The sequence below is a fragment of the Harpia harpyja genome, chromosome 4, assembly GCF_026419915.1.
Source record: "Harpia harpyja isolate bHarHar1 chromosome 4, bHarHar1 primary haplotype, whole genome shotgun sequence".
NCBI lineage: Eukaryota > Metazoa > Chordata > Aves > Accipitriformes > Accipitridae > Harpia > Harpia harpyja.
In genome coordinates this window covers 40,591,116-40,613,143 of record NC_068943.1, presented here as the reverse complement: position 1 = coordinate 40,613,143, position 22,028 = coordinate 40,591,116, and the positions used below count along the sequence as shown (strand labels likewise).

General features: G+C 47.5%; 1 protein-coding gene across 7 annotated transcripts in view; it reads left to right on the top strand.

Moving 5' to 3' along the window:
* The window catches only part of ARHGAP32 (Rho GTPase activating protein 32), a 267,989-nt gene extending 251,924 nt beyond the window's left edge, over positions 1 to 16,065 (top strand). For all 7 annotated transcript variants that reach the window (XM_052786350.1, XM_052786348.1, XM_052786349.1 and 4 more), the window contains 7 exons: positions 592 to 737; positions 3,029 to 3,230; positions 4,016 to 4,158; positions 5,154 to 5,228; positions 5,809 to 6,666; positions 7,320 to 8,233; positions 9,182 to 16,065. In XM_052786350.1, coding sequence (XP_052642310.1) covers positions 592 to 737; positions 3,029 to 3,230; positions 4,016 to 4,158; positions 5,154 to 5,228; positions 5,809 to 6,666; positions 7,320 to 8,233; positions 9,182 to 11,437 — 4,594 coding nt within the window. In that variant the 3' untranslated portion in view covers positions 11,438 to 16,065. The remainder of the gene's footprint in view (positions 1 to 591; positions 738 to 3,028; positions 3,231 to 4,015; positions 4,159 to 5,153; positions 5,229 to 5,808; positions 6,667 to 7,319; positions 8,234 to 9,181) is intronic.
* The last annotated feature ends 5,963 nt before the right edge of the window (positions 16,066 to 22,028 follow it).

Sequence of the window (22,028 nt, the reverse complement as noted above, 5' to 3'; positions counted from 1 at the left end):
GCTTTTATTACTATCCTGAGAAATCTGAGTCATAGATTCCCCTGTGTGCAGTTAACGAGGGTAAGCTCTTTCTCCTTTTTGGCAATACACCCACAAGCAGTCAAATGATCTCATTTGAGTTTGCTTTTGTGAATATCGGGGTGCTTGCTGGGCAGGATCAGTTGGAGACGTTCCCTGCTAGAGGGAAAAATCACATTTAGAAGGCCACAGTGGACTTTGTACAATGCCACTGCATTGAACTGCTACCATTCACAATATCTGGAAATAAGCTAACAAAAAGCTCCCCACTTTGCATATGCAGTTCATCTACCTCGATCTGGACCTGCCACACACTTCTTTTCCTTCTAGACCCTGCATTCCTCTTACCATTTCAATAAGACTCAAACCTGAACCCCAAATCTGCATATAAATCACTAATCATTTGTGTAATGCTTTGATGAGATTTAGTCTCTTAACTGCCCTTAAAGTCTTGTCTGCCTGAGCAACCAGGCACAATAGCTCTCAACACGTGCCAAAGCCTTACCCAAAAGGGGCACATCTTCCCATGTTCTTCTGGCTGTTTGTGTTTCATTTAATCTGCCTTTTCTTCAGATCAAAGCAGATAGAGTCTGCCTGCTTCAGTGGAACAGCTGCCTTCATGGAGGTGCGGATCCAGTCAGTAGTTGTGGAATTCATCTTGAACCACGTGGACGTCCTCTTCAGTTCCAAACTCAGCTCAGTCATACGAGATGGAGCAGGTGTGTATCTTCCTCCACTAGTTTTACCTTGATTAAAACAGGTAGCAGACATTTCGTGGGTATCTGAGCCTCCCCTGAGACATTTCAAATGTGTTTTTACTGTAACCTAGAGGACAGATTTCCAGGGTTATGATGTTAGAACCTGCCCAGTATAGCCCGGTTTTAGAAATTGCTGTCAGTACCTTTCTTAGAAGGCAATGATGCTCTACAGCAGTGCACATCTTAATGTTTGGCTGCTACTTTTATGCCCTAGCACTGAGAAATTGTAAGGAATCTCTTAAATCTTTGTCCCCCCCCTTCTTTTTAAAACCGTCGTCATCGATGCTCCTGCATGCTTATTCATTTGAGCTCTCTTACAGTACAACACAATGCGTGATCTGTCTACCCTTATCAGCACCTTGGAACATAAATAGAAATGAACTGATTCAAAGAAAGCTGTCTGTACTCACTATTGTTGACACTAAGAAACTTAGTCTTGCTCTTAACAGGGAATATTTTGACATATGCTGTCCTGGTTATTTCTTCTGCATAGTCTGTATGGCTTAATTAGCAGGGCCATGCAGCTACAAGGCTCAGTCTGCCTTGGCCCTACAGCTGTTGCCCAGTTCTCTGCTCGTGTTGCTGATTTGTGGCTTTAGGATGGGGAACAAACTGCAATGACAATTTGCAGCCAACCCTGGAGCACTCAAAACATCATTCAGCCTTGGAACCTACAAATTCCCTTGAGTAACTGCTGAGACCATTAAGTGTACCTGTTCCACTGAAAACAAGCAGAGTTGCACCAGGAGGAAAGTTTACTCTCTCTGTTAGATCAACAAACGTGGATATCACAAGCCATTACTACTCCTAAGCAGCATTAAGTGTGTGCTGTCTGCTTTGATAACCTGCCCTTCCTATGACATGTGCAGAGTCAGTGCAGTTACCACCACCTGTGCAGTACAGATATACTGGAAAAACAGCTATTTGCTGCTCCCCACTTTTAAACAAGCCCTACCTACTACTTAGGATAGCTGAGTTGCTCAAAGTCCAGCTTTTGTTCCTGCTGGAAGGCAATTTTAAGTCAATAGGAGCCAGAGGTTAGCTTGGCTGAACAGTAATAGCCCACAGCAGGCTGCACTCTGCCAGGGGAAGATAAGCATGCTAAGAATCCAAGCCAAATGATTATCCAGGCTTAGAATGGACCATGTAAATTCGGCTAATTGTTTAATGACTTGGTCATTCTGCATTCAGTGTGCTTTCACATAAAACTGGCAGGGAGAAGGGTCAGGCTATTTCACAGCCTCGCAGCTAAGCACAGGAATACTGTGCTACAGCAAGGCAGCATCCTCTCCGGTGCTTCCAGGAGCTGCTGTTTTTGAGCACGTCTTCTTGCCTGTACCCACCCCTAAGAGGTGAAAGTGGCATTCCCAAGCCTGCTTTAAGTCATTCCAGGTAAGGCTATTGCAAAGACGGCTGGAAGCCAAACTTCACCTGCAGTAGCATTTACAGCTGGCAAACATGCACGAGACCACACAGACTTCACCCAAGGGCTGTGACGCTGAAGGGATAGTAGTGGGAATGGAACCAACCAGGGTGTTGATGGGATGACATACGTCCCCCCCCACCCCTTAACTCACACGAGAATAACCATATAAACGCTCGCACAATAAACAAGGGCAAACAAAAGACAGCTGCTTTTACAACAGGCTCCTTGTGCTCCTCTGTAGCAGTCTCCTCTACGCTGCAAGCTGACTTAACAGATCCGAGCAGCAGGAGGCAACAGCAACTACTTTTACAAAAATTTACATGTTCATCTCCAAAAACAAGCACAAGCTGTAAAAAGGCCAAAGGCAAGACACACAGCTAGATTCTGTGTCCTATGTCCATCTGTATGTTAGTTCGTAGCAACTTCAGTCGCACGTGGCATTTCCTGTTGCACCCAGAGGTGGAACCTGGGAAGGACCGAAGCCAAGCTTTGTAGGAAGAAAAACCATCATTTTCTTCACAGGCTTTTGCATACAGATGAAGCTTAAGGAAAGTATGTCAGTGAAGGTTTCTAACCTACCTGCTTCCCTCTGCCTTTTTTTTTTGTCTTTTTAAAATACACTAAGCTGCCCTCAGTTATGAGAATTTAATTTTTCTGGTCATAAACATACCTCTGATGGAATGGTTACTTTGACCACATCTTCTAGTGGCTGGGATAACAAAGATTTAGAAAAATACAGCACCTCCCTAGACACACAGACCCCGAGCTTTGATCTCTGTACTGCTGTTTTCTGATTTTCCCTGTTGCCTGTGGTTTTCCCTTACAGGGCACAGTTCCTTATCACGGCCCAAGTCTCTGTTGGTGTCCTCTCCTTCCACAAAGCTGCTCACGCTGGAAGAGGCACAGGCACGGACACAAGCCCAGATCAACTCTCCCATCGTGGCAGACAGCAAATACATAGAAGTGGGAGAAGGCCCTGCAGCTTTACAGGGGAAATTCCACACGGTCATAGACTTTCCATCTGAAAGGTAGAGACAAGTTTGCTTTCCAGCATGTGTTGTAACTGGGGGTTTTTTGATTACAGCAAAAACTTGCTGATACTGACTTACGCTAGTCCTATGTAAAGTATTGTAGCCAGTTTTCCACCTGCTTTGGACTCTCTGAGGATTCAGCCTACATCAGTTGTCTGGTGGACTTAGTTTAGCTATGTAACTTCTGTGCCACTCCCTCCTTTTTAGCAGGGTTATCATTAAATGTATAAAGCCCTGTTGTATGTGATGCCTATAGATGCCTGTACTAGTCATGCATACAGAAACGTAAACAGGGTGAACACCTGGAAACATTGGGGTTTTCTAGATTTCAGGACTAAGTGCCTGTAACAAATCCCGGTTCCCCTCAAAGTGGAGCAGTTGGACAGACTTGATGACACTAAATATGGCAGTGGGAGGAGGCAAATGTGATTTTACAGCATGAGTGAGAGATGCTTTTGAAGACCTTTTATGGCTGCACAGTACCTCAGAGAACTGGTGCATCTGCCAGCTAAATGAAAGCCATCCCTTAGCTGCTGTACTGCACACGTATGGAGCCTTTGCTCACCTGCATTGCACCCGCTTTGCGTAGTTTGGTGGAATTTACCCAGCAAGACTTTAGGGCTGGGCTGTAAGAATGAAAACATCCTCAGCTATTTAAAAGAGACCAAGTTTCTAAGCTTTGTTTCAGCAGAAACCAGATAGTGCTAATAACCAGCAACCAGCAGCAGGAACTAAACACAGCTTCCCCCTCCAACACAATTTGCTCTATTTTCTCACTCCAGAAAAAGACCGCCCAGCAAGATGAAGAAGTCGCCAGTTGGCAGTTGGCGTTCCTTCTTCAACCTGGGAAAATCATCTGTGTCCAAACGCAAACTACAGCGCAATCCCAGTGAGCCCTCAGAAATGAAAGCCATAGCCCTGGCAGGTAAGGGTGCAAATCCAGCTTCCAAAAAACTGGGGTTTTCAGCAATGCAGATTTCATGTTTACAGTGTGCTTTTATCTCCTTCTAGCGTTCAAGCCGTGCATAACACCTTCAGTTAACTGCTGTCTTTCCTAAATGGATCTCGCGTTAGCTCAAGAGCCAAACCTGCTAGAGCACCCACCTCTAACACTTTTCTCAGACTAGCTTTTGAAAGACACCACTCTAATAAGTCTCAGAATAATTTCTTCTGACACTCTTACTGTGAAATAAGAATACAGTTCTGGCTCCCTGTGCTGCTCTCAAAAGACACACAATTTAACTACGTAAAGACACTTTGCCACAAACGCATTCACCCCAAAAGCTGTACCACTGTAACTAGAGAAGACATCCAACAACCTTTTGTAGCCACATCCACTGTATGTGGACTGAAGTCTCAGCCCTTTCCATGTATAGTTTACCGTCTCTTTCCAAATTTAAAAATAGCAACAATATGTTTTTATGGTAAAACACACCACAAATCCCTAAATGTGGGCCAGTGAGGCCTTTTATCCCGTCTTCTCCCCGGAGCCATTTTCAAAGACATTACATGAATGTCCTTTAAGACTGTCTCCTTGGAGCACTGAAGTCGTACCTGTTTAGTGCTCATAAAACAAGTTGTGTAAATGTTACTTTATTCCCCATTTTTAAGGGGTTTTGTTTGCTGGCAGGAGCCAACCAATTATCACAGGTAACTCCAGGCAGAATCTGTAGCAGGATGATGTGGGAAGTGTTTCCCAGCCTGTCATCTGCAGCAGTTACTATTTTGGTAGGTTACATTTCCCCAGTCTGTAAAACGACTATCAAAAATTGATTTACTCTCTTGTGAGAGAACTTTTACTCTCAGGACAGTGGTACTGTTGCTAGAAACCCATTTGCGTGTTTCCTGCCACCGTTACATAGCTAAATATAAACCACTTTTACAATTCAGCTTTTCACTGTCCCGGTTGCATTTCCCTAGGTGGACGAGGAGACAGTGGGACTCTTCGCTCAGCTAAAAGCGAAGAATCGCTTACCTCTCTGCATGCTGTTGATGGTAAGACAAAACAGTACCTGTGCTTTTCATGTGTGTGGATTAAAAAAGGCAGTTTGACATTACTGACTGCAGATATTCAACAGGGCAGATTTTCCACCCCTCCAGTAAAAGCTGGACTTGCTAATTAACAAAGCAGCTTACTGCTGCCCAAAACAGATGGGTATCACAGAGAAATGCTCATCAGGTCTTTATTTTCCTTCTAAGGTAAAAAAAGCAAACCTCTTGCTTTTGTATAGCCAGTACCGCTAACATTCATTCCTTGCCCTCTCCCCTTTCTATTCTAAGGTGGAAAAGACGGCATTGGGAAGGAAAATGCTTTCCGAGAAAGCCTTAAGTGTAGAACACACTTAAACCAGTTTTGCTTTTGCACACAGCTTAGATCAAACCTGACAACTGCTGTAAAAGAGTTTTAGCAAACGTAATAGACAGTTACTGCTAGCTACATTACTTTTGTGTTTAGGGTTCACCGGGTGAGCATCTTGCACGCTACCTTAAGACTACTTTAAAAACGACACCGAACCATCGCCTCCTAGACAGTAAGATTTTGACACTAACCCGTACATATCTAACTCATTCCTAGGTGAATCTAAACTGTTTCGACCCAGAAGACCTAGGTCCAGCAGTGATGCATTGTCTGCTTCCTTCAACGGAGAGCTCTTAGGAAACATGAATCGCTGCAATTCTTATGACAACCTTCCCCACGACAACGACAGTGATGGGGACGAGGGGCTCATCCACGTTCCTGCCCTGATTTCTCCTCGATCTGCTGAAGACGTTGACCTGAGCCCACCAGATATTGGAGTCGCTAGCCTGGATTTTGACCCAATGTCTTTTCAGTGCAGCCCACCCCAAGCAGAGTCCGAGTGCCTGGATAGCAGTACCTCCCTGCTGGAGTCAGTCGGTATAAATAAGGAGAAGCCAAGCCTAGTAAAGAAGGATTTAGAATCAGGCAGCCAGTCCCAGACACCAGGCAGTGCCACGAGCTCTGAGCCAGTTTCCCCTTTCCAAGAGAAGATGAGCCCCTTCTTTACTCTGGACCTGAGCCCAACCGAAGAGAAGGCCTGCAAACCCCATGCCTTTTCACCCAAGATGGGGCGAAAGCCCATCAAATCTCCACCGCTGACTACATCAGAACCCGTCTCCTTCACACTGCCCAGCCGCGTGTCAGAAGCGACTGGAGGAGTGCCCATCGCATCCAGAAACGCCTCTGCTTCCAGCTGGAGCAAAGGGATTGGCATCACTGAAATCACAAACAGGTCCCCAACCCAGATGTCCTTGCCCCTGAAAAACAGTGAAACAGGAGCAGGGGAAGGAACCCACCAAGAGCTACAGCATGCCCAGCTAGTGGCTGCTGGCAAACCCGAGTTGCCAGAAGAAGGGGAGAGACCAATGTCAAGCAGTCAGAATAAGACTGTACCCACTGGACACACACAGCCAGGTACAGTGCATTTTCCTCCATTCTTTCTTTAAGTTCCAAAGGGGACCTGCTCTCAGAAACATCCTCCTCTGCGTGCCTTTTAGGAGAGGGGATTGCCCATCAGTTCTGATCACAAGTGTCTTGCAGGGCTGTGCAGATCAGTAAGGTCTTAACCTTTGCTTTCTCCCTACATCACACAAATCTCAGATAATTTTCCATAATACTTTGTATACCACTTTTTTTTCCCCCATCCTGTCATACGTGAAAATCTATAGCATGTCCTTCTAAATCATTTCAGCCAACAGGCCACCTAAGACTTTTCTTTTTCAAATTAAAAATCTGCCAACACTTGAAGAAGGGACCTTTTCGCCTAAAACCTTATGATCAAAATTGTGTAAGGGTATCTCTTTCTCTGCTACCTACTTCCTACCTCTCTAGAAATGCAAGAGGAGCCTTTAGACAATCTCTTGTGTTTTTTCCTTTTTGTGATGAACTGCTGTGCTATTGAACAGCGTTTGCATGTGAGACAGAAGATAGAGTGTTTCACATCAGAAGGAACTGCCACTGTGAAAGCTTGGAAAGCATCTATTTTTTTATAATAGTCATTAAGGTTAGGTCACTCTCCTTATTGGGTAACATAAAATCACTCTCTCTCTCAATTTTCCCCCCATTAGGAGCAGTTGCCCTCGACTCCCCCCAGGATCCTGTTCCCGTCAGTTCTGTGTCTCTTATCCCTCCTCCTCCTCCGAAAAATGCAGCGCGCATGCTAGCCCTAGCGTTAGCCGAGTCCGCACAGCAAGCATCTGCTCAGTCTCAGAAAAGGCCAGGAGATGCTCATTCTGAAAGCACAAATTACGGAGAGACTGAAGCTGGCACAGCTCTAGAAAAGCTCCATCTCTCTGCTGGTGCTCCAGACAAGCTCCACCTGTACACTGGTCTGCCCGAGAACCGACTTCACTTCCAGACTGGTGCACCAGTAGAGCAGGATTTCCAAGGTAGCAGCACACCCGGGGAGCAGAACCACCCACCAGGTGCACCTGGAAACCAGGACCCCCCACCTCTCCACACTGGCATGCCTGGGGACATGCCTGATAGCAGAGATGCGGAGCAGGAGCAGTCCAGCTTCCATCCTGGTAAACCGGGGGACAAAGATCACTTCCCCTCCCATGCTGGAGACTGGGAGCACACACACCACCATACTCCACCTGCACTGCCTGACTGGGAACCACCCACAACAGACTTGTCCATAGATAAGCCCCACCTCCGTGCATGCGTGTCTGGGGACAAGCACCACATTCCTATCTGCACAGCTGATGACAAACTTCAGTCTCCTCCTGTCGTAACTGCCGGGGAGAAAAGCACCCCCCTGGCTTCAATGCCGTATTTAACCACCATCCAGACAACAGCAGCTGAGCCTAACCACGGGCCAGCCGGTCCAGCCACGACTCAGGCAGACGTCGCCATTACAGCTGCGCAGCGCACGCTCACAGCCAGCCAGCCAGCCCCCTCGCAGAGGCAAGATCACCAGTCAGCAATGGGACAAGTGCCAGCGGCCTCTGCAAAAGCATCGAGTAGTAGTTCCAGTCAGGTACGTGGGTGCGTCCCCCAGCCTTGCACATGCTTGAAAGCGCAGTGTCCCTGCGCAGCTAGTCTGTAATTGTAGGAGGCTGAGCTTCGGGAGAGTTGGTCTAAATCCAAATGGCAAGAGGCAGGGGATGCACGGGTTACTGGAAACTACGTGTGTACGACACAGATGCAGCCTTACCGGAAAGCAGCGGAGAATTTCCTAATGCAAGGGAACATCCCCATAGAGCTGCTCTCCTTGGTTTTAAGGGGAAAAAAAAAAAAAAAAAAAAAGAAGTGTCTGCTGGGGTGATTGATACAGGGAATGCTAGTTTAGAAGCGCTCAGAAACAAGTAAGAATTTTGCACCTTCTCTTCACCAAGGCTGACAGTATCCTCTTCCAACATCCTCTTTAACAAAGCAGGTCAGATTGCTGGTGTGAGTTAGACATGGAAGCGTTCACTCAGAAATCCAAACTACCTGCTGCCCATGAAGCATGCGTGCCTGCAGCCTGTCTTAAGCACCATACCCACATTTAAGGAAGGGATTTCTGCTGTATTACACTACTTGATCTGCTCACCAGGGCATGAGGAGTTTATATCCAGGTACATTTTCATTAAGACAGTACATTCATAAGCCAGACCACCTAACAAAACACTGTGGCAACCGTGTAAAAGTTTTAACCTGTTGCTATAAAGGGACAGCCACGTCCTCCCCTTTCTCTAGTTTGACATTTGCAGAGAGCGCCATTTGTGTCCTGAAATCTCCCAGAGACACCACGCTGCCCTTGCTGAGAAAGGGAAGCTAGACATCTCCTCTCCTACAGCAAGCAGCACTAGCTCTCCACAGCAAACAAACCAGGCACAGGAAAAACTTAAATTGAACTAAGCCATAGGAGCATCTGTGATATTTTAACTACAGAATAGGGAGGAAAGATGCTTGCCTCTAACTGCTAGTGGTTTCTTCCCTGTAGGTTTGGGGTGCAACCGCACCTGAAAAGCCACCTGAGCCTGCTCCTGTTTTTGTCTCAGAAAGCAGTTCTACCACCCACTGCTCCTCTTCTGTGCCCACGGGCCACCAGAGCCATTTGGAAAAGCCTCGGGAGACTACAAGGGCTCCCCCACTGCACCTGCGGTCCGAGTCCGTCCCTACTCACTCCTCCTACAGCTTTACACCCCCCGTCCCACCTGTGAGAACGCTGGAGAGCAAAATTGCTGCTGCCATGCACTCGAACAACACAGACACCATCAACAACTCCAATTATCACACCTTCCTCTCTTCCTCCATGCTGGCTTCCTCCATGGAGGAAGCCCTGCTGCCACCACCACCACCACCGCCCCCACCCAAGCACGCTTCCCTGCAGTCCGTGTACGTGCCGCATCCCAAGCCAGAGAGCATCCCCGAGCCCTCCGGGCCAGACGGCTACCTGCACCACAAGCTGGCTTCCATCCATCAGTACAGGCCCGAGAGTGTTCCTCCTCACATCTCCTACCACAGCAAGCCTGACCAGCACCAAGCCTACCCTCCTCGGTCAGAGACGCCCGCTTCTGCGGGCACTCGCTACAACACCTACACGACCCAGGGGAAGAGCACCTCAGCTCTCAACCCCAAGCCTCGCAGCCGGACAGAGTTTGTGTCCTCCGTGAGCCCAACAGGCCTGCGTAACACCAGCTACGCTGAGGACGCTCCACCCTACCCCACTATCCGAAGGGTTCAGTCGCTGCACGTCCCCACCCCTGCTGCCTCTGCTATCCGCTCCGTTCCCATTTCACGGACCGAGGTACCTCCGGACGACGAGCCAGTGTACTGCCCGCGGCCCCTCTATCAGTACAAGCCATATCAGCCCCACTCCGACTACCACGTAACTCAGCTGCAGCCTTACTTTGAGAACGGGCGGGTACATTACCGGTACAGTCCTTATTCCAGCTCTTCTGGATCCTCTTATTACACCACTGCTGACGGGAGCCTTTACGACCTGGACCCCTACAGCACCGTGCGGGTCAGACCTTTCCACCCCCTCCCCAGCCGAGACTTTGCATCATACGCCTCCCGGCTGCAAAGCAAGGGCCTGTACCGCTATCCCAGCTTGTCTGCCTACCCCCGGGGTGGCCTCATCAGCCACCTAGCAGGCAAAGAGCACAGCTTCATCAGCAGAGACATGCCTCCTGCCCCAGACATCAAGCACATGTACATGTCGTGGGACCTCGAGGACATGGAGAAGTACCGCATGCAGTCTATTCGCCGGGAGAGCCGCACGCGCCAGAAAGTGAAAGGGCCAGTGATGTCCCAGTACGATAACGTGGCCCCACTGCTGCAGGAGGAACTGGGAGGGCTGGATGCGATTCACTTGCGCAGCAAATCAGATCCCGGGAAAACTGGCCTCCTCACAGTGGCAGAAGGGAAGGAGGGGAGGTACCTGGCCAAAGCAGCTACGCCCGAGGGGGACGAACGTTACTACATGCAGCACCCTGAGCCAGAGCTGGACAGAGCCCACTACCACGGCACCTACGGGAACGGGCAGTCAGAGAAGCCGTCCCTTCCCCAGAAGCAGAGCAGCGTCCGGAATAGGAAGCTGCATGAGCCGGGCTGCAACGCAAACGAACACAGGACGCACTTGCAGCAGGAAGCCAGCCACAGGCAGCCTTCCGAATCCAAAAACGGGCCCCCTTATCCCGACTACAGGCCCAAAGGTGGCCCGGAGCCCTCCGAGCCCCTGGGTTACCAGCACTCGGGCAGCAAGTACATCCCGGCAAACCAGGAGACCCTGAGACTGAACCACAAGGAGGTGAGGTTGGCAGAGGACAGGCCGGATTTGGAGAGGTCTCGAGCCAGGCCCACCACATCCATGGAGAAACACTCCAGAGACTGCTACAAAGAGGAGGAGCACGCCGCCTCTCCCATGGCACCACCGCCCAAGCCCGAACGGAGCCACAGCCTCAGAATGCAGCACCCTGAAACCATGGAGAGGGACTCTGCCCTCCTCTACCCATACCAAACCCTTGGGAAACGCCAAAGCACTATGACTGTGGTGTCCCAGTATGATAATTTGGAGGATTACCATACCATGCCTCAGCACCAAAGAGGGGGCTATGCTGGAGGAGGGGGGTTTGTGCCCCCCAGTTTTACCCACATGCACAGTAGAACTTACGCCACGGCCCTTGGCCAGGGAGCCTTCCTCCCGACGGAGCTGTGTTTGCAGAGGCCTGAAACAGAGGTCCACGTCGAGTGAGCTGGTGCGGGGGGAAGGAGGGATAGAGTCTAAGCAGCCTCTGCTGGACAGCGGACTGTTTTATTTTTTCAGTGATGGAAAAAAAAACCCAACCCTGCCCCGATGAGCAAAGCAAACCCACCTTCAGCCCCACCCCTACCAGCTCACCACTCACTGTTTTTATGTAGTAGAGATATAGCTTTTTCATGTAGTTTTGAGACAACTGGAACGATAGGGCAGGCTGTTTGGCATGCAGTTGTTGCCAGAGAGGCCAGGAAGAGCTGAAAGAGATGCTGTTGGGGCAGGGGGCGGGAAGGAAGAGTTTTTCCTTCCCCAGATTTGACATTGGCAGTTACCACCACTTCCTCACCATGCCTCCATGGTCCTGTGCATGACGGACTGTGCATGCAGCTGTTCTCCCTGTGAGCCCCGTGTGTAGTAAGTTGCCCTTCCCACTGCTAGCTTCCACGAAAGGGTCTCTGACATGCCTCGGAAGAACCACTGTTCTGCCCCCTCTGAGGTTACGCAGCAAGAGCGGGCTAAAAGCTGGGCGGGGGGGAAAGACTTCCCAAGTATTTTCTTCTTGATGAATGCCGAGGTCCTGCCTCTCCCTTGGAAATTACTGCTTAGGCATAGTGGATCCACTTCAATTGCTTTGAAGCGGGTGGGAGCCTGTTTTGACTTTAAGCCTGTGGAATAGGCTCTGAAGCAAGTTCAAAATACAACGCACTTCTTAAATTGCTTGCTTAACAAGCTGCTTCTGACTACAAGAAATCAAATTACTTTCAATTTCTCTATTATAAAGCAGAGGCCAGCTATGGAAGCCAAGTAGGGCAGGTTTGCATTTCTCATACCAAAAGAAATAAAACACAAAAATACACCAAACCATACACACACAGTTGGGAACAGCACACCCATTTCATGCCAATACCTCTTTACTGCTAGGCTATCTACAGTCCAGATGATTCAATACCATGTTGTGGCTGGCCAGACAGTATCATCTCTCTAGAAAAAAAAATGCTATAAAAATAATTTTAAAAAAATCATCTCTGTAGCATTATGTCCAGCTTGTAAATTGGAGCCCAACTTATCAGCTGGGAATAACTGTGTAAGTGCCAAGTTATCTGCATGACCAGCTATTTGCCCTGGGCCAGATCCTGCAGCTCTTAGATCAGGGAATGCTCCTATTGACCTTAAACTGAAGGTCTACAGGACATTGCTTTCTGTAACCTTTAAGTTCTGTATTGGCAAGGGGATCCCTGTGAAGTTGTGGCACACACGGAGTAGTTACGTGCCATCTGTGCGCTGTGAAATAGTATTGCCTCCCGTATCGCAAGCGTAGCTCATACCAGTAGTCAGTTAGCAGTAGGGACAGAAGGCCAGTGCACTCTATAATACGCTAATAACATTGTCCTAAGGTATTTAAAAGCTTTCTGTATTGTAAAAGAAGCCAGGCAGCATCTCGCATGCAGCCTCTCAGACATTTTCCCAGGACTCTCTACAACCCCACCTTATAAATAAAGCACATCCATTTTGTCAGACAGGGCTTGCAAGCAATACTTGAGATTTAGGAGTTTTTAAATGTTCACTGATAAATTCCAAGGCCATTCCTGTTCCATGTGGTTGAAGAACTTCTCTACCTGTTTTAAATCTCCAATGTTTTATTAAAAACCTGGAGGTCCTGCAGTTAGCACACAGCTGTGAAAGTTAAAGGGACCTTAGATGGTTTTTTGAACAAAAGTTTCATGGCTATTTTGGGGCTTTTAAGTCATATGGAAAACCTGCTTCTAGTAGCTAACTCGTCTTTAGCTGTTTGCTTCTTCTAATCTTGTAGCCTTGTCTGGGGCTGTTCCAGTAACACTTCCGTATGGTCCTATTTTACTGTGCAACGCTGTTGTTTCAAGCATTTTGTTTAGAAGAGTTGTTCTTACATGTTACAGAAATAAATCTAGCAGTCATAAAAAAAGAGAGGAAAAAAAGCAGCACTGTGATCCAGGTTACCACAATCTCCTTGTGAGTAATTACCAGGTAGAGGGGTTGGTTTTTTGTGAGGGAATGCTTTTTGTAAATGTTTTCTTTTAAGGAAAACTAACAAGAAAAAAATTACATAAAAGAAAGGGGCCATTAGGTGAGCCACCCTGTCTACATTGCTAGCTAACTCCCTAGGAAAGGCTGACCTGTCCAGATTCCTCGGTGCAAGCTCGCCAAGGGAGTCCAGTTTAAGTATGTGCTCTCTCACTAGAGGCATGTGTTGCATTAGGACTAGTACCAGTCCTCAACCATTGTAGCACAGTCCCCCCACAGCTGCCAGTTACCTGCCAAGGTCTCCAGTTGAAGCAGGGACAACATGTTTGGTTCAGGCTATTTGGGATTCAGGTAATTAGAGCTGTAGGTCAAACCTCTCTCTCCATGAAAGCCTTAACTCCCCACTCCTGCCCCCCGCAGCAACTCTCCTAACCTCCATTTTGGCCTTATGTTAACCAGGACTATCCTTCTACTATGAGGGGGCCGAACCCAGCCCCCACTAATTGCGAACGCCTCTCTGGATTTTCCTGCTCAAAGCCACCGTCTCCCTCTAGAGATCAAGTGCCATCCCTGGACAACTTCTGTTCCTTACAGTCTTGTGCTACTACTGCCTGAGCCTGGGCTCTTTAGCTCACTGCATTGTACGAAGTGCCAGGTGCTAAGCACCCTCTCGTCCCATGGGAAACAAAAGCTTTCAGCACCTTTCAAAAAGAGCTTCTAGAAGTGCACACCCATACACCCAGGTGGCTGCTACAAACAGCCTTCCTCTTGAGAGCGAGGAGGTCTCCATTACAAAAAGACACAGCAGAAAACTTAATACCCAGCGTCCTCCCATCCCTCTGCACACAGCCACATCAGCGTGTACTGCAAGGGCTGGAAGCTCTCAGAGAACCCAAACTAACTTCTGTACACCAGTGTTTTGAGCCACAAGTACAAAAAAAAAAACAAACAAACAAACCACAACAAAAAACCACCAAGGTTAAGGCACCAGCTTTTCCCAGACAATAACACAGATGAGCACCTTTCTTTTGGTATTGCTGCTGCCCATAGCTTAAACATCTAGTACGATTCAGCAGTCATCCCCGCATCCATACCACGCAAAGCCATATAGTGAACTATGCAGTTGTGCTCTTGCACTGCGGTTAATCTGATGGTCCTTAGAAAGAGTTCTACATCCTGATTAATTGATTCACAATAAAGTCAAAACATCCAGCTGTATCTTTCCAGAAATCATAGCCGAGATTAAAAAAGGCACTGTGCATCAGAGCAAGGAGGGGAGGTTACACCAGATGTCTAAGTAAGGTGGGTGATCTGGAGGTAAATTGGTTCTTAGTTCAGTTCTTAGCATCCTAGCAGAAAAATGGGAGAGAGCAAGGGGACGGCAACGCAAATAATGCTCTATTGTGAGTCTAGTTCTGCTCAGATTAAGGAATTTATCGCCTAACCGTATCTCCAGCAAGATGACAAGCAGCTATGTCCTTAAATAATCCCCTTATACTTGCCACAAGCTATCTGCATCTTGAATTGCCACTTCCTAAGTTTTCAGCTGCGTTTCTCCCTAGTGCATGCAAGAGTTAGGGTCCAATGGCATACTCCAATTCTGGATTTTCACCTCTGCTTTGGAGTGGAACGTGCAACGCATAGGAGGCCTTCCCTGGCAAAGGGGGAGTGCAGACATTAGGTCCGTAATGAGGACCTAGCCCCTACAAAGTCTTAAGTAAAGCATTAATTTCTGATTTTTAAAGAGTCTTATCAGGTGAAATCTATATGTATATATGACAAAACACCCACAACTTTGTGCCTACGTCTTTCCAGAGATCCTCATTTTATGCTCATCGTTTGAGGGGGGGGGTCAGTAAGGATTGCACAGTGGTAGTAAGTTGCTACACAAAACCAAAACCAACTTGAAAAACATACTGTTCCTCTTTAACCCCAGAAAGGGACAGAACCTCATGTGTACTCTGCCATTCATCAGTACGTTGACAGGGCATTGACTAAAGTGATGTGTTACATGTTAGGAAATCTGGATGAGAAATTGTTCTACTTAACTTTTGTTAAAGGCGGCTTAGGCATGCAACTCTTTTCCCAGAGCCTCGTGCTACAGATACCCAATGTTGAAAGGCATGGTCTGGTTTGAACAGACATACAACATAATACCTTTGTGTGCAGAGTCTTGCCTCGTCCAGTCGGGGGGGGGGGGGGGGAGAGGGGAGTTTTGCAGTTCATTTTCCTGCTGTAGAAGACTTGATTTTTCTTTCCCTGAGCCGCATGAGAGAAACATCCCAGAAAGTCTTGGGTTACCTTTGGAGTTCCCTTCACTTTAATTTATATAGTGTCTTTTTTTGTGAACTGGTGTAAAATGTATATGCCGACAAGCTCATGTATTTTTATGTAAATATTTTTTGTGGTTTCCCCACTTGCCCTTCTTCTGTAAATATTTAGAATTCTCATATTCTTCTCACCTTGTATGATGCAGATGTGGTTTTGTTTCTGTTTTTTATTTGTACTGTAATGCAACAATCCAGACTGAGGTGTCTTGTGGTATTAAACAAAAGCAACAGTCCCACTGAGCTCACACTCAGATGTACAACTTGACAGCATTAATCAAGCCAGGTTAAAAACTATTCCATTGTGTTTGTGTGTATTTTTGCCTCTGCCTCGTTAATTAACAGTATATTTAAAAAAAAAAAAAAAGAAAGCCAAACACAGGAAAAGCCAGTTTAGAGCCTTGCTTTGGAGGAATGCTGGCAGGAGGTGACTTCGTATTCATATGCCAAGGCTATTGCAAAATTGCTCACCTTAAGCCCGTGCCACTGCTCCATAACAGAAAATAAACTAGCCTGGGCTTTTTTTGTCTCCCTTTGTCTCCAGCACAACAGCACAAGGAGAAATAGCTTGGCACTGGCACAGAAGGCACAGAGCAGATTAAGTTAGGACTAACAGATGGCACAGGCCACCTTGGCCCTTGGAGCTGGCTGGGAGGGATTCTAGGCACCACAGTAATATAATTCATAGTTAATTAATAGCAAAAATGATGATTAAAGGAAGCTAATTTCATACTTTTTTTTTTTTTAACATTGTAAGAAGGACTTCTAGTAGTCTTTTCATCCAGTAAATGTTACGCTGTGTAGCACTGCCACCAGTAATAAAACCAACCTAATACTCCTCTCCTTGGAGGACAAACCAACCCCCACTCTCCACACTGAGCCTGTAGGACACAGTCTGCCATGGGGTTATTGCTACCATGTACATCCATCCGTCAGGCCCAGAAGCCTTTTGTGCGAGTATAGCGGGGCTGCCGGGTATTAAGGCTTGTGTTCGATCTATCTTTTGAAATCTTTGCCTCACCCACTCCCAAATCCTCACTTTACAATCCAGATCTACTTGTATTACTACGCATTCAGCCTCTCCAGCTAAACACTCGTGTCCGTAGAAGAAAGGTCCCACCAGCAAGCCGAGCAACCCACCCTTTCTCTGTTCTTTAACATCTGCTTGGCACCATGCTGTTCCAGAGCAACACGGGCAGTTCGGGGGGGACCTTGCAAAGGCTGCAAACCAGGTACCCGTGCTACATTTCAGTATGAGCAATACCTCTCCACTGCAGAGATGCACTAAAAGCAGCAAGCTTTTCCTCTGCTGAGCACCATCAGAAACACTGTTGTCACATCCAGACTATGAAAAGAATTGGACGGGCTTTCACACACCTCCATAGGAACCCCCCCATGCTCACTTTCCATCCCCGCTCATATGTGCCTGATAAAGTATCTGTTGATGCCACTAACACTGAAGTTGTATTCTGCCTTTGGCCTCAAGGACAACTAGGATGACTTGGCAAACAAGAATCTCAACTCCTGAAGTCCAGATTTTCTGCACAGTATCTTAACTGTCAAAAGGACAAGTGTCAATGATGAAATATATCCCCAAAGACTCAGGTTTGGTTGGTAAGGGAATAGCAGAGATCTGAACCCATTGCCTGAAGGAACATCCCCAAAAGCTGATGTATCACCTCCCCAACTCCGTTTGGCCTAAAATGCTTCAAAAGCAGTGCTGTGCCTTCCCAGCCAACAAGGGCATTTCCTTTAATAACACTCTCAAGATCACAGAGAGCACAGAAGTTATCAGCTGGCTGTTCTACCACACGTCAAAAGAGGACTCTCTGTACAAGCAATGCTGAGAGCATTTCTCAATTGCACACGCTTATTTCTCCTCCCACCACCTTAAGAAAAAAAAAAGAAAAAAAGAAAAAGATTACAACACTCAAGTCTTCTCTGCCAGCCTGTCCCGAGTAGCACCCTCGTGGCTGAGATTTACATACAGAGCAGACTGAGGAGAGGGGAGGAGGACAGATTTTAACTTTAGAGGGTGTCTAAGGACTGATGAAACCCTAGGCATAAAATGGATTTTTCTGAAGAAGTGCTTCCACCAGGTAGCGCTGTTAAACCACATTTGCCTCTAAAAGCCAACTTTGTAGACCATTCAAAAGGATTATGTTCCATTCTAGTAGTTTTTGTTCAGGTTTCCAACTCCTGCTAGGGGTGGATTTTTTTGTTTTGTTTTAATTTTTCATTTAAAAAAAAAAGATATATCGAGTACTCTGTGCTTCTGCAGCACCCATGCAGTCTCCTAAGGAGCTCTGCTTGTCTCCCTAAAGCAACACCAGCATGCAGGTGTAACACAGAGTGCCCAGCTGAGAAGGCTGACTTATCAGTAATGCTGAAGCATCCAAACTGAAAAGTGAACTGCAGACCTAGGCAGATTACTGCTGCTTTTCAAAGAAGTTATCAGCTGTTCGAGGACTCCATCCCTAGAGGAACACTACAATATGTTTGCTTCAACACTAGAAAAGTCATCCAGAAGCAGCAACCGATACTGGAAAAGCCAGGAAGATGCAATGCTGCTCAGTCCCTCCCTTGTCTTTCTCCAATCGGCAAGGATGCCCTGCTAAGATTAATTATCAGACTACGCACCTAGAAGACCCCCCAGCCACAAGCACCGTGTCCAGCATCTGTCAGAGCAAAGCTTATGCAAACACAAGAGTCTCGAGCCACACATGCACAGTGATGGCAGCGCGCAGGGTGCGACTCATTGAACCTTGCTTCCCAGCACAGGACTGGGCACAAGCCCGGATTTAGCTTCTCACCTTCACGTTAATCAGGAGCTGAGCATCTGCTCCAGGCAGACTCCTTCCCCCTGGGTCCAAGCAGGGCAGCAGGACAGCTGATATCTTTCTGCCCCCATGAAGGGACCTGCAGGCAGGCAGCCCTCCAAACGGGGAGGCTTCTGGTGCCCCTCTCCAGCAGGACTTGACAGAAGTTTGGCAGAGTGGTACGAGAATGAGGGAGTGATGTGGGGGGTCACACAAATCCCCTAGATTAGCATTCCCAGTGCAAAAGCAGCACTTGGTGCGAGAACAGCCTGCCATCACCTCAAACAACAGGCTGTCACAGGTGGCAAAGCATCCTGCCCATTGCCTGGGTCACAGCCCAGGAAAGCCAGACCGGTCACTTCTAAGTGAGCATTTGTGACCTGGGGGCCAAGAGCAACCACCAAAATGCAGGGGGAAAAACCAGTCTTCTCTGCTCCTCTCATCCTCCTGGGGACAGCAGGAACAAGCTCCCGGCTCCAATGCTGTCCAGCCCTCTCTCACTCCTCCTTCCCCATACCTCCTGTGGTAAGAACAGAGAGGGCATGGTCCTGCCCCTTAGCTTTATCTGTGCAAAAGCTTTGAGCCAGCTCTGCATCAGGAACTGTTGCAACAACACTCACCTACCCCTCTGCAATCACTTCATCTCCCTTTCCTGAAGGGTTTTTTTTTTGTCCTGTCAGTTGGGTGCACCCATGCAGTGGGACAAAGCCCTCAGGTCAATTCAGGGGCACAGTTGGCACCAAAGGATACCATTTAAAACAAGGTTCTTCAGTGTGCAGGCTTTTCACATGGCAGATCCATGCCTTTGGTATGGCGAGACACGAAGATGCACATTGCCCAGCATCTATTGGTTGAGTCGCCACTGGATCTCAACAGCTCGAGCAGTCAGGGAGGAACAGGAATCAGGAACACAAAGAGTTCCGCCTTTATCCTGAAGAGGTGGGGTGCCCTCAAGAAACCTTGCCAGGGAACACTCACTGCCTGCTTAAACTTGGGCTGCAGGCTCCAGCATTGCTGCTGAGCACACACGGTATCGCCGCAGTTCTGCAGTCAGGCAGCTGTAACTGTTTTGTCCTATGGTGTGACCTCACTACACCCCCACTCCATCTCTTAAGTCATTAATTCTACAGGCTACAGAGCAAAGTGAAGATGCGACCTGCAGAAAGCATCCATTATTAAATACGGAACGGGCTGTCCTGTAGCAAGAAGGGGAAGGCTTGATGCAATGCACAGTGAAATTAAAATTGCCTCAACTCTGTCACGAGCATCTTGATCCTTCAAGTTCAAAGCCCCTGATCCCTCCTTGCCCCAGTGGGCCAAAGTAAATCCTCAGCCGCCAGACAGACACCCCTGACTTCAGACATTACGTCTGCACTTTATGGTTCAAATCGGCAGTCAAGGCAGGCTCTCGTACAGTATCTGCCTTATCACCTGCCTGGAAAGGTCTCGCTGCCCAGCACAGGCCTCCTCCAGACTCTTCACAGAGCTGGTGTCCAATCTGTCTTGTCTTTATGTCTCTCACTGCGACTTCCCTGCCTGCAAGTGTTCAAAGTTACGAGGCCTCTGCCAGCAACACCGCAACCTCAGCTCGTAGTTCAAGTAGGTCACTGTACTACAAAAGGACAAGAGTTCTCCCCAGCTTGTGACCGGAGAAGCCCATCAAGCACCAGATTCACACACAAGACCCCCGCTTTACCCTGTAACGCCCCAGCATTTGTCTCGGACATTTACGCAGCACCACACCCCAGCTCCCTTCTGTTCTGCAGCAGCCTGCAGGTCCCGGAGCAGAAGGAGGGGAAGACCTTCCTGACCCATCAGGGCCCTGCATACGCAAACACTCCCATTGTAGCAGGCCCAACAAATTCCCTATTGTGCCACCCAGTGCCTCCCCAGCATCACAGAAGAAACTTCACTGGTCTGATTAATGGGGGACAATGGAAGAGAAAGATTAATCTCCCCAAAAGCACAGCATCCTGTTACAGCTCGACTGAATTTATTAATTGCAGACAGATATAGCCAATGAGGCCGCCGCCTTTCTGGCCAAAGAAAACTTGCCCTGCTAAACATCAAAGGCAAAAGGAAAGAATGAGATCCTCGTACAAAAGGGCAGTTAACCCTAGTGGCAATTGTACCTTTAGAAAGATGCAAGGCTTGTAGAAAGTGTGACAGGTTAGAAAGGGGAAGCAGGTTGCGCAAAGGGCAAGGGGAAGGTTTTCAAATAAAAATGTATTCATCCATTTTTTAAAGAGCTAAGATACTGGAGAAGAATCTTTGACTCTAGCAAGTGCTGGAACTTTATGCATTATTCAAACTGCACGAACGTTTGAAGACCAGAGTCCTGGAAACCTTCAATGAGAACAAGTCACCTGGCACATTCCCAGAGAGGAAGCGTGGGTGATCTGTGTCATCCCAACGGAGGCGGTGGCTGCAATGGTTTCATGGCTTCTATCTATGCTCTGTACCTCAGCAGTACACAGCAGCCCCGGTTCCTCTCTACTCCTAAACTACACAGAAAATCCCAGCGAGATGCACTCAGGATACATCTAGGGAGAAGCCATTCCTGACTCACAAGTGTCAAACATAACTCAGAGAAAACTAATACACAGAAATGCAGTAGTAAACAGAAACACAGAAGAACTAAGTGCAATTAGAAGAAGAATACAGCAAGCCCACAACAGATGTGCAAGTAGAAAAAACAAGTCTCCTCTCCTCCAAATCACCACTCACCCTCTAGGGCAGACAATCTCATCAATAGTAATATTCTAGGAGAATCTCATTCTGCTGCACTTCACATTATAAATTCAAACACAAGAATTAAAAAAAAAAAAAGCGCACCAGACAGGGCCAGGTTTTCAGGCAGGCAGGCAGCCAGCAGAAATACATACACAGACCAGGCCTTGCTTCTGAGGATGGGAGGACATCTCCCTTGCCCCTCTCCCTTCTATCAATGCTTGCCTTTCACAAGTTTTGTTCCCTTTATTAGCATCTTTTATTTTTCTTCCAATTTCCTCTAGTTGCTTTTTTGAAGGGGATCTTAATCACCTTGCTTAAAGGATTTTTTTGTTTTGTTTTGTTTCACACCTTTAGTTTCTTTTCTCTGAATCCAATTCAAGCTCTGCAAGCCTTTCTCCCTTCATCTAGCCCCAAAAGGATGGGAACTGGAGCATGATCTCTCTCATCTTGTACTGCAAAAGACAGGGATGCTGAGGAAGGATGGCTGCACAAGATAGATATGTGAATGCATCCCACCATAAACGTGAATACCACACTGCGCTGGCCATTAATGTTTCACCAATGCAGAGAAAGTGGAAGTTTGTTGATGATAATAAAGCATAATGCAACGACTTCCCAACTAATGCTTGCCGAGTAGTACAGCCGAGTACAGAAGGTACATTAACATGCTACAGAGCAGTCACCGTTTTCTGCAATAGAGCAAGAGAA